This window comes from Myripristis murdjan, chromosome 4 (genome assembly GCF_902150065.1).
Source record: "Myripristis murdjan chromosome 4, fMyrMur1.1, whole genome shotgun sequence".
NCBI classification, from domain to species: Eukaryota; Metazoa; Chordata; class Actinopteri; order Holocentriformes; family Holocentridae; genus Myripristis; species Myripristis murdjan.
This window is the reverse complement of record NC_043983.1, coordinates 23,506,744-23,518,902: the sequence shown is the minus strand read 5'-3', so window position 1 is coordinate 23,518,902 and position 12,159 is coordinate 23,506,744. Positions and strand designations below refer to the sequence as shown.

General features: G+C 43.2%; 1 protein-coding gene across 2 annotated transcripts; it reads left to right on the top strand.

The window, feature by feature from the left end:
* Positions 1–1,192: 1,192 nt before the first annotated feature.
* On the top strand, positions 1,193–11,154 carry nr2f6b (nuclear receptor subfamily 2, group F, member 6b). 2 transcript variants are annotated; one of them, XM_030049109.1, is made up of 5 exons: positions 1,193–2,746; positions 3,607–3,701; positions 6,539–6,870; positions 7,808–8,054; positions 9,369–11,154. In XM_030049109.1, exons 1-5 carry the CDS (start codon positions 2,478–2,480, stop codon positions 9,641–9,643), a joined length of 1,218 nt encoding a protein of 405 aa, XP_029904969.1. In that variant the 5' UTR covers positions 1,193–2,477; the 3' UTR covers positions 9,644–11,154. The 2 variants fall into 2 exon arrangements, with proteins under 2 accessions (XP_029904969.1, XP_029904968.1); XM_030049108.1 differs by having other exon boundaries at positions 1,194–2,746; positions 6,536–6,870.
* Positions 11,155–12,159: the final 1,005 nt, after the last annotated feature.

Below are 12,159 nucleotides of genomic sequence, written 5' to 3'. Positions count from 1 at the left end.
ATTAAATACATCAATAAGTTCCTTTTTTAAGGATTGGGATTTATGTATCTTGGCGCTTATGTAATTATACAAATAATATAATGCTATTGTTCATCGCCCATATTCTCATGAGATCCTATTACAGTTAATCCCATTTCAGCGCTGTATACAAAGCTGCAACCCATGCCACCCAAAATCCAATTTTTGAGCAGGATCCCTGGCATCTTTATGCAGACCTGCGAGTGTGTGCAGCAAGTGTGAACAGGAGGCAGCGGAGGATCATATAACCTTCTGACAAGTTGCTCAACAACAACAGGCCCTCCCTGTTATTATTGGGTCAACAAAGTCAGAGGAAGTCTTTTGGATTAGAGCGGAGTGGAGAACATGAGACCGGGGTTAGGGAGCGAGAGCGAGCCCTGCCATGCGCTCCGTTTGTCGGCCTGAGGCCCCCTCTTTGTCTTACGGCAGTGTTGGGGTTAATTCGCCTCTGGTCCCGGGCTGGCCTGGGGTCAGAGCTTACAGGGGGAGCGAGCAGGCAGCCAGGCATTCTTTCTTTCTGTGTGTGTGTGTGTGTGTGTGTGTGTGTGTGTGTGTGTGTGTGTGGCTGTAGCCCACTCTGTGCTCTTTGACTTCACTGGCCTTATAAGGCAGTCAGTGCCATGGCAACCAGAGGGCTTGAATAGCAGTGTCAAATCCCTGAGCACACAGACACACGCTCACTCTCTCTAGGCTAAAGAAGGGAGAGAGCGGCAGAGACAGAGAGAGAGAGAGGGAGAGAGAGAGAGAGAGGGAGGGAGAGAGAGAGAAAGAGAGAGAGAGAGAGAAAGAGGGAGTGAAGAGGAGCAGAAGAGGCTATCTAGGCTGCTCTCCACAGCAGCGTCTGGCTTTCACTAAGGTCTGTGACTGTGTTTTTCCTGTGCTTGTTTGCCTAATTTATTCCTGCAGGGGCCAGGAGAAAAGCGGAAAAAAGGACAGGCAGAATAGTAAAGAGTGCAATACAACACCCTGACTCGCTGACAGGGAATGCAGAGAGGCTTAGGCCTCTGGTCGTTACTGCTGGATGGACAAGCACTGACAAAACAAGAGAAGGAGAGAGAGAGACACACACACACACACTTTGTGACGCTTTCAGAGAGGTGCTGCAATTTGGGCCAAGGGGCACAGGAGTCACTTTCTCAACTCTGCTTTTGTTTTGGCTTTTTTTTTTTTTTTTTTTTTAACATTTGTGTCACAGACTCCACCAGCTCTGAGAGCGCTGCAGGAAGTACAACTAGATATCGCTTCACATCTGACAACAAGAGGACGTGTTTGATGAACTTTGATCCTGCAGAGACCTCAGAGACACCACAACACGACTGAAGGGAATGTCTTCTGCGCTCTCTGTGGCTTAAAATCAAGTCTGGAATCAGTTTTTAGCGTACTATGGAAATTCTTTTTTGTGGTTATTGACAGCGCACCGAGGCGTCCCCGGATCCAAATACTTTATTGTATGTAAAAGTTCAAGCTGTAGACGAGAGCGCGATTCATAATTTGGTGGTGGTCTCCTTGCATAACACCAAAGACAAACAGAATCTGGTGGTAAGAAGGAGCGAGGTCCCGTTTACCGCAGCCCTCCAGAGGTCTTTGCTTGTGGCACATACATATCAGAGATTCCAGAGAGAAATATTAGCTGCTTCTTCTTCACTATAACCCCTGTTGCTGTAACAGCCTCAACAAGTCAAGAGTGAGTCTGGGCTAGAACAGCCTCAGATCAGCAGATAACACTTCTGCACAGCAGGAACAGGTTGGACTAGTTTATAAGTTGGGGAAGAGGGCAGGGCAGTTTAACCCTGCCTGAAGGAGAGCTGTGAGTTTTTTTTTCTCCTCCTGCTTGTCCTTTTGGGAGAAAGTAGTGTGCTGAGAGAAGGGAGTGAGCAGGCTGAGCTTTTCATTGTGACCCTCTTCACTATGCTTAGCGTTAGATGAGGTGTTTTTTCTTCTTCCAGGGGAGAGAAGGAGAAAAAGAGAGAGAGAGAGAGAGTGAGACAGGGAGAGAGAGAGAGAGAGAGAGGGAGTCAAAGTGTAATTTATTGTTTCCTGTGAAAGGGCAGGCTGCACCCTTTTCTCCTGCCTGAACTCTGAACTGCTCGGTGTGCGTCTGAAGTTTTCTCAGACCTCAGGAGCCACTCGTTTGAGGTCACAGGAGAAAACACAAAGGTGAAAGACGAGAAAAGAGAGTTAAAGAAGAGAGCACCGGCAGAGCAAACACAGCGTTTGCAAGGACCTCCAGGACACGAGACGGCAAGGCGAGAGAGGTCAACGCAGAGTCCGGGACGACTTTTCATCACACACTCACACTTTTTTCATCTCCTTCTTGTGGACAAAACCTGCTGTGAATATCAACCTGGAGTCCTAGTATTTAGTCTGAGACTTCAAAGGGCGGTTGAAAGCGGGGCTGGACAGACTGTGTCTGCGTGTTTGTGTATGTTTCCCTCACTGGGCTGTGTGTGTCAGATAATATGGCCATGGTGAGCGGGGGATGGGGCAACCCCAACGGGGACACCAGTGGACTCGGGGAGAAGGCGTACCTGAGGAGGGAGGAAGAGGACGGCTCTCCCCAGGCTGGAAGCAGCGATGTGGACGTAGGGGACGAGGACAAGGCCTGCGTGGTGGACTGTGTGGTGTGCGGGGACAAGTCCAGCGGGAAGCACTACGGCGTGTTCACCTGTGAGGGCTGCAAGAGCTTTTTCAAAAGGAGCATCAGGCGAAACCTCAACTACTCCTGCAGGTAGGGGAAAGAGCATCCGGTTCAGACCGACCGCTTACTGCTGACTTGGCTCTCTATAATTTTGTCACAAACATTAAAACAGAGCAGACACATTCAGTTTTCTTTTTCTTATTACATTTGTCATATATGGGTTTTGTGTCTCATGAGGATGTAGAAACATGAGTGGGCTGTAGCTGTTCAACTGTATGAGGAGGAGAACAAATCACTCCATTTCTCGCTCCAGAATGACACGTGCCAACCTTAGATATGTCTCGCAAACAGCCCTGAGAAGAAAACTGAAAGCCCTGAAAGGTCAGTCATGTGAAGATGCTTTTCCTCAGAAGGTCAACATTCCTATTATTTCTGACCAGAGGAATGAAATGTTACAACTCCATTATGTGCCCTTATACAGTATAAGGACTGAGCTACTGAATGTTTTGTATTATTATAATACTATGGTAGCACTGAACAGTGTATGTGTTTTTTTTTTTTTTGTTAGGGTGTCACTTCCAGGGCTGAAAAGGGCTCTCTCTAAAATGTTAGCCAACCTCCCCTGCTGTAAAAGGCAACAAGGGCGTGTAGGGCTGATGATTTACAAAGGTCACAGCCTTGATAGCTTTTCAGCCATGCCAGCTCACACAGTTCACTCATCATAGGGGTCACAGAGAGAGAGAGAGAGAGAGAGAGAGAGAGAGAGAGAGAGAGAAAGAGAAGGGGGGAGTGATGTTGCATGAATACACTTCTTTTCTTAATAAAAACTCCTATTATGTTAAAGAAAAAGTGACTGTGAAGACTCTGTGGTCGCTCCTTTGAAGTATTTATTTTTGCACTCATCACAGACTCTTTGTTCTGTTTCTTCTTCATCTTCTTCTTCTGTGCAGATCGAATCGAGAATGCCAAATAGACCAGCATCACCGCAACCAATGCCAGTACTGCCGCCTGAAGAAATGCTTCCGCGTCGGCATGCGCAAAGAAGGTACTAAACTTATCCTACCTGAAGCTGTGTGTGTGTGTGTTTCTGGTGCACACTGCGTTAAAGGTATTTGTAGTAGAAACAAAGTGAACCCATGCACTTTTCCACACTCAGAGAAACAATTCAAGCACCTGAGGCCTTCGTCAGGTCTAAACAGCCTCGGTGACCCGAAACCTTGTTTTATAATAAATAATTGCCCTACATGTGGAAAACCGTGTGGTTTTTCCTTGTTTTTACTGCTTCTGTTTTTTTTTTTCAGCCCAGCACAACCCTGATGTGTGTGGGCAAGCTCAAAAAACTTTGAAAGGTATTTGGAGGGAGTTTACACTCCTAGACCTGGAAAAAAAAAATCCTCATACAGAAAGAGTGAACGCTGCAGTGATGTCATATGGGTGTCTTTCCTTGGCTGCTATTTCAGGTCATGGTATGAAATAATATAACTATGCAAGACACTCCTTTACATACCTGCAAACAGACTACAAACACACATGCAAACATTCTCTCTCTCTCCCTCTCTCTCTCTCTCTCTCTCACACACACACACTGAAGTAAAACAAACTCACATGTACAGACACACACAAATAGCAGAAATAGATAATTCACTGAGCGTGTTTTTTCTCCAGTCGGAGCAGCAGTGACATTTCCCACTGATCCACACAAAATATTTATACTGTCAACCAGAGCATGTTTTCACACTGCAGCTCAAACCCCTGCAGCTGCTGTGTTTTCAGGCTGGGGGCAGCTACAGGCAAACATACCGATTTGCATAACAGCAGAACAACTGCGAGTTTACAAGTTCACAGCGCTGAAACTCTGTGTGTGCTGTGTGTGTATTTATGCTATATATTTACTGTATTTATTTATTTATGTACTGATTCATTTAGTAGGCCCTACAATGGCGTCATCATTTTAATTTCTGCAATCATGCCCTGATTAGTGAGAAGAGTTTGTCTTCACCATTGTTATTTACCAGTCGTGCCATTTTATTTTATTTATTCATTTTGCAGTAGGATGTATTATTTTGTGTCGTGATGTAATGTTTACTTGCGTGGACCCCACGAAGAGTAGCTGCTGCATCGGTAGTGACTAATGGGGATCCGAATAAATACATTTATAAATGTTCAGCTTGAATTGTGGCATGGAAATTAGCTGACGAAAGCCTATCTGTTATCAGATTCCAGTGTAACTTCACCCCAGTTGCCCCCTCTTTGCCTCACGCTGGTGTACGCCTTCAGTCTGTGGCCTCTGCTCTCCCACAGTGCCCGTGGCATTTCCCTCTGTGTGTCAATGGATACCACAAGCACAAGTTCTTCCATACATAATCTACACTGAGCTGACAGCGAGCCAGGGGTTATATTGAGCTCGGTTATTAATGCAGCAAGGCTGACCATAGTGACGCAGGCTGCAGTGTTTCCACATTACCTGGAAATATCTGGGTCACCTTTAACCCAGTCTGGGAAGGAGCCTTTAAGACTTCCTAAGTTTTTGCACTCAAATTGCGTCTCTCTCGGCTTGCACGTTAACACTTATTGTAACACTTTACAATAAGAGTACAACAATTAATGTTAGTTCACGTTAGTTAATGCCATAATGGTTAATTAACTGTTAGTTAATGATTATTATGGCATTTACTAATGTTAATAATATCTACAATAACCCTTTAATACCTTAGCATGGACAGCATTAGTACATGAGTCTTAGACACATTAGTTAACGGTTAGTTAACTGTTATTTGATGTTTATTACCTGTTACTTAATGTTTATTACGGCATTAACTAACGTTAATTGTTGTACTCTTATTGTAAAGTGTTACCAAATTTTGACTAGCTAGGGAAATAATGCATTAACCATGGTCAAAAAACTAGCACCTAGATACTGGGATAAAATTATGACCACTAAGTACCGGTGGAGTATTGACCATTCTGTGCACTGAACTGTTTCTGCATTTGGTCACATCATGTAAGAGTCTCACTTTTACATGTTTCTATTTAGTGTATATAAATATTACAAATGTAAATCCACCACTTCAAATTAATAGTTACCCTCACGTCCATCTGTGAAACACTGCGAGTGTCTCCTGTTCAGTAATTCATAAAGTGGCATCATAATGCAATTATGCATTGGGATTTTGAGTGTAAGATATTATGATAGCACTTCAGCAGTCGAGTAAGCCATTGGATGTGACAAAGGCAGCAAAGAAAGCCTCTGTGCTGTAAAAATCCCTCATCCAAACGTCTGACCAGCCGAATCCTACCAGCAGCATTTTAACTATATATGACTTGTCCTCATATCCTGGGATGTTTGATTTGAAAGAAAATTAATTTTAATTGTAATTTTAAGTATTCTAATGATCTGTCAACTCCCCCTTCTGTTTCATGTGTTTCTATCTGTGGATGTCTGCTGTGTTTCTATGACTCACTCTGCATTGAGTGTTTTGTCAGAGTGATTATTTGGGGCGCTTCAACTGTGCACTGTTGGTGCATGGAGAGCTGTTTTAATAATTTAATCATTATTCAAGATTTTATACAGCTTATGCATGGTGAAAGAAAGGTATGAGTCAAGTCAAGTCAAGTCAGTCCTACTTAAACACAAAATGATCTGAAGTGATATCTAAAAGCAGCTGCAGTCAATGAGTGGAACCGCTGTGATGATTCGTTTTGAAAAAGTCAGTCAGAGATTTTGTCGTTTGTGGGGCTCTCCCCGCCGTGCGGTCCAGACAGATAGCTGGATTGTTACCATTGCTGTGTCTGTATTTCTAAACTCTGTATTCTCATCTGTGTTAGTCAGCACGTCCTCACTGTCTCTCTCTTCCCTCTTCACTTTTTCACCCCCTGTAGCAGTCCAGCGGGGCCGCATCCCTCCATCTCACTCAGGTATCAGTCCCAACTCCCTGGCCGGCGGTGGGGGTGCTGTGGGCCCCGGCCACGTTGGGGGAGACTACTTCAACGGCCAGCCGGTGTCAGAGCTCATCTCCCAGCTTCTCCGCGCTGAGCCCTATCCCAGCAGCCGCTATGGGGCCCCGTATGGCCAGGCCCAGATGCAGACCTCTGCCACCGGGGCCTCCGTTATGGGTATCGACAACATCTGCGAGCTGGCGGCCCGGCTCCTCTTCAGCACCATCGAATGGGCCAGGAACATCCCATATTTCCCAGAGCTGCCTGTGTCAGAGCAGGTCGGTCAATCAGCGATCACAGCTACATTTTTCAGTGCTGCACTTTTGACAATTCAGCCCCAGAGAGTTTAGTTCAAGCTTCACCAGTTACACCTGTCTTGCAAGGCATAATCAGTAGCCGCAGTCAAACAGAGTGTCCCGTTCCACCAACTGAGGGGTTCCAGCAGTTATCTGATGCACCCAGGTGTCCCTATTTACCCAAATTAAATCCTACTGTCACTGATACTTCTCTGCCCACAGGAAGTGATTTTATTTTTTATTCATACTTCATTTATCCAAGAAGGTCCCATTGAGCTACAGTATCCCTTCTTCCAGTCCTAGTCATGGTGATGAACCAAAACTAAACAGGAATACAGAGCAAAAATGCTTTGAAAACCAGTTGTTTTCAAACATTTCCATGTTCTGGACCCCTAGTTGATTTTTAATAAGTTTTGAAGTCCATTCAAGGGGATTTTGCCCAAGGGACCCATGTATGGCAATATATGTCGGTTTGTTTTAAATATTAATTTTCTTAGATGAAACACTGACAAAATAAATTGACAAAAGACTGTGGAATTTAAACATACTGTCAAAATAATCACTCATACATTTTTCTGTATTTCAACACCTTCTGGTGCACTAAACTACAGTGAATTTAACCTCTCATTTGACTGAGGACCCTCAGGAAGCTCTTTTACCTCTTTGGTGATTTTGGTATCCTTTGGTGTAAAAAGCTCACAGAGCAGCCAGATTGAGAAACATAAGTGTGTTGTGTGCAGTTTGCTCATGTCATGTTATTTAGGCGCATCATTTTCAACTATCTATCTATATATAAAGCTGTGGCTTTAAAAATGATCCCATGTAGCAAGGGGCACTAAATCTCTGTCTTAATGATGTGAAGATATGCTCCTGAAGGTGACCAGCTTCCTAATTTCTAACACACATTTCCATCTGTCAGGTGGCTCTGCTGCGGCTGAGCTGGAGCGAGTTGTTCATCCTCAACGCGGCTCAGTCCGCCCTGCCTCTGCACATGGCTCCCCTGCTGGCAGCAGCCGGCTTCCACTCCTCTCCCATGTCTGCGGAGCGGGTGGTGTCCTTCATGGACCAGGTCAGGGTGTTCCAGGACCAGGTGGACAAGCTGACCAGGCTGCAGGTGGACTCGGCCGAGTACAGCTGCCTCAAGGCCATCGCGCTCTTTTCACCAGGTGAGTTTGGTGGTGATACACACTTCTGTGTCTGGACTGAGTTTGGTAGTGATACCTGCCTTTCCAGGTTAGCTAAATGATAAGTCACTTTTTAGAAATGTCAGCTTGAACAGTTTTGCTGTAAATACAACCTGAGCTTCTTTGAATATGATCAAAAGAGAGACGCCTTAAAAATAGTGGTGGAAAAGTGCACAGATCCTTAACTTCAGTAAACGTAGCTATACCATTCTACACAAAAATACTTCAGTAAAAAAAGTAATATATAGAAGTAATAGGAGTAAAATGTACTTATATTTCAAAAGTAAAATTACCCAGTGTGAAAAATTGTCCCTGATGCATTATCTTGTGTATATTTTAAGACAAAGTAGGCCTACACAATATATTGTTGGCTATAGTTTAATCGTTGAACCTATTTTTATGAATTTATTTTATGTTGTGTTTATAAAACCTTATTTTGTGAAGTAACCAGTGTGATAATATAGTGGAAGAAAAAGTACAATATTTCCCTCTGAAATATAGTGAAGTAAAAGGGTAACACTTTACAATAAGAGTACAACAATTAACGTTAGTTAATGCCGTAATGGTTAATTAACTGTTAGTTAATGATTATTATGGCATTTACTAATGTTAATAATATCTACGACAACCCTTAAATAACATCTAAATTAATACCTTAGCATGAACAGCATTAGTACATGATTCTTAGACACATTAGTTAACAGTTAGTTAACTGTTACTTAATGTTTATTACAGCATTAACTAACGTTAATTGTTGTAGTCTTATTGTAAAGTGTTACCAGTAAAATTATAAAGGGAAATACTCATACTGGCACCTCAAAAGTGTACAGTATTTGAGTAAACACACTTAGATACATGCCACCTCTGCTTAAACGTATTAGACTTAGGGAGAATAAGAGGGCTAATCTGAGGACCGGAGCTCAAGACCCCCGTCAACAAGTAACTGTCCTGTGAGTGTCCTTGAGTAAAACACTAAGTCCCTATCAGCGTCAGAGCTGCTGGTTTGTGTTTGGCCCTGACCTCTGACCTCCCTGTGGAAAGTGGCAAATGATAAGAGAAGTTTCTCTTGGAGATCAATGAAGCACAACACTGAATCAGCAGCAATATTCACATATGTATGACCCAAAGATTGCACAGTGTAGAGGTAATTTACACAGGAGCATGGAGACCACAAGTGAAAAGACACACCAACAGAACAATTATCTGTGGATCACTGTGAGCATCAGTGTCCCAAGTTTCAGCTCCTGTGGTAATCCAAATTTTCTGTAACACCTTCCCTGTTCCCCTCACCTACAGATGCGTGTGGTCTGACCGACCCGGCCCATGTGGAGTCCCTGCAGGAAAAGGCCCAGGTGGCTCTGACGGAGTACGAGAGGTTGCAGTACCCTAACCAGCCTCAGCGCTTCGGCCGCCTGCTGCTCCGCCTCCCCGCCCTGCGTGCCGTTCCAGCCAACCTCATCTCGCAGCTCTTCTTCATGCGGCTGGTGGGCAAGACGCCCATCGAGACGCTGATCCGAGACATGCAACTATCAGGGAGCTCAATCAGCTGGCCCTACGCACCAGGACAGTAGACCTGAGCACCGGAGTGAGACGGAAAGAGATCAGACAGGGAGGAGGCACTGCCCACAGTAATTAGATAAAAGTCAAACTGATAGAATAAATAAGGTTTTGGTGGACGTCCCACTGAAGCCTCCTCCCAGGGAATGGAAAAGAATGAAATGTATAAAGCAATGGTGATAATTGTGTTATCTTTATATGTGTTTGCAGCACTTCTCAGTTTAGGTCTGACCTCTCTGATCTCTTTCTGTCTCATTCCGGCCAAGAAAAAACAGGGCTTTGAAAATTCAGACTCTAACATGAGGCTGTGTGCCTATACTACCTCCTCCCACTTCGCCCCTTATGTGACTCGGTTTGAGCCCAGGCTCTGCGTGTTCCCTCTCTGCTTTATTTTTTAGGGAAATGAATGCCACAGCAGCGCCACTTTTGAAGCAAAGTAGCCCTACATCCAGGCATCTTTTCAGATCATACCATTGTTGTATTATGTTTAATGTCTGATGTACCCCTTAGCAGAGTGAACTGGTACCAAGTGTATTTGTGCAGACAATTCTAGAGATAACCGTTATGTGAAATATCACCTTGCACAGTGGTAATGCAAAATAGAGGCGTGGACATTATATTGTATATTATTATGTGTAATGTTACGCCTGAAAAATTAAGTACATTACGTACTTAATGTTGTGTTGTTGATAACTGTGCAAATAATCAGAGAGGAAGTGAAGGTGAATGTATGACGCAACAACCTCTCACACACACCCTGGCTCCTCAGACAGTCACATCCCTGTCTTACATTATTACCTCATGTTTTATACATCGAAGACAAAGATTGTATAGTGAACTCTATGTGCTAAAGATGAATACAAAAGGGATCAAGGCATTGCTATCACCAAACTCATCCATAAAGAGACGTGTCTCTCCAGCAGACCTGCAGGCAGAACCCATTTGAAAACTTTAAAAAGTAAAGTTTAATTTAAAAGGACACCCAACAGCTGAGACATCATCTGCAGCACAGGGGTTGCTGCAACAAGCAAACCCTCATGCTTTATTCCCACAAACAGCTGATGCATATTCATTTATTTCTTTCCCCCCTGCTCTGCTAATCATAGACTATTTCCTTGCCTTTATTTGGGTTAGAGGTTTTTCTTCTCTTACATCTATGGTCCCTTTAAAAGCTTTGTAAACCAGTGAGTTAAAAGATAGCCTAATGGACAGAGCTCATTTTAAATTAATTGATATTATTAAGATTATGCAAGGTACTCGAGCCTTTGAGGTACAAAGGTTATGGAGGTGTAAAGGTTTTGCTGGTGCGGTTATAAAGGCTGCTAGTAAAGAGCGTAACCTTTATACCTGAAGACACAATGCTGTTTGATGGTACTGTGAGAGAGGGTACTAGGTTACTGTGTTCCTGAGTGCCATCGCCACGGACTGCAGCTCAGCGTGACAAGTGTGTGTCCTGCCAAATTACTTACTTGAAAATATAAAACTGTGTGGGGACAGACATGTTTTGGTATACATTTTTGTATTTCCTGTCATGATATTCTGTTGTAAAAAAAAAAAAAAAAAAAAAAAAGAAAGAAAGAAAGAAAGAAAAAGAAAAAGAAAAAAGAAAAAGAAAGATAAAACAAAAAATGACAATGATCAAAAGCATGTCATTATCAAAGAAGTTCATAAACAGCTCGTAATGCTGCCCTTGAATCACTTTGTTGTATTTGCTGGAATTGAAGCTATAGTGACTGGACTGTGTAGTTTTATGTTTTAAAGAACCTTGTCTTTATTACCATGCCAAACCAAAATGTAAAGACATTTCATATTGCTGACCGGTTATTTTTGCATTGCTAGAAATAAAAGTACGCACATTCCTTCTGTGGGTGACTCGAGTGTCTCAGAGCAGAAATTAAAGCCATTAGCAGACACTTTGCAGATTATTTCAACATTTCAAGCTGTAGCAGTGTGCAGATACATTTGCATTAAACATAAATATCAACTCACATTTTTATTACTTCTCAATTAAATTCCCGTGTCTTCCAAATTGCCATTGTTATGTCATGTTAGTCAGATCTCATTGACTGGAAAAAACAGATTTAGGCCAGAGGTTTTCAAAGTGGGAGGCGGGCCTCCCTGGTGGGATGGAGCGCCAAACAGTTTCAGGCGAGGCTCAGAGACAAAGGCTATTAAAAAAAAAAAAAAAAAAAAAAAAAAAAAAAAATCATGAATTACTTTGAATAATTATTTTTATTAGGTGTCAGAGGGGACCTTGCTGCACCAAAGCCTAAATACCTGTCATGTAGTTACAGTCAAGAGGTAGTTCACAGATTGCTCTGGGAAATTTGACAAACCCAGAGGCCCTTTCATGCATTTGTCTGCAGTTTGAAGTTAAATAAAACAGAAATATTAGGCTGTCGTAGCCCAGCCATCCACTGATGTAAGCTAAGGGGCATTTATTCCCTCAGTGTTGTCCGAGCTGGGGTCATAAATAAGATTTAGCACTTGTACTCAGCACAGACTGCAGTGGATATAAGGAGCTAGTGCT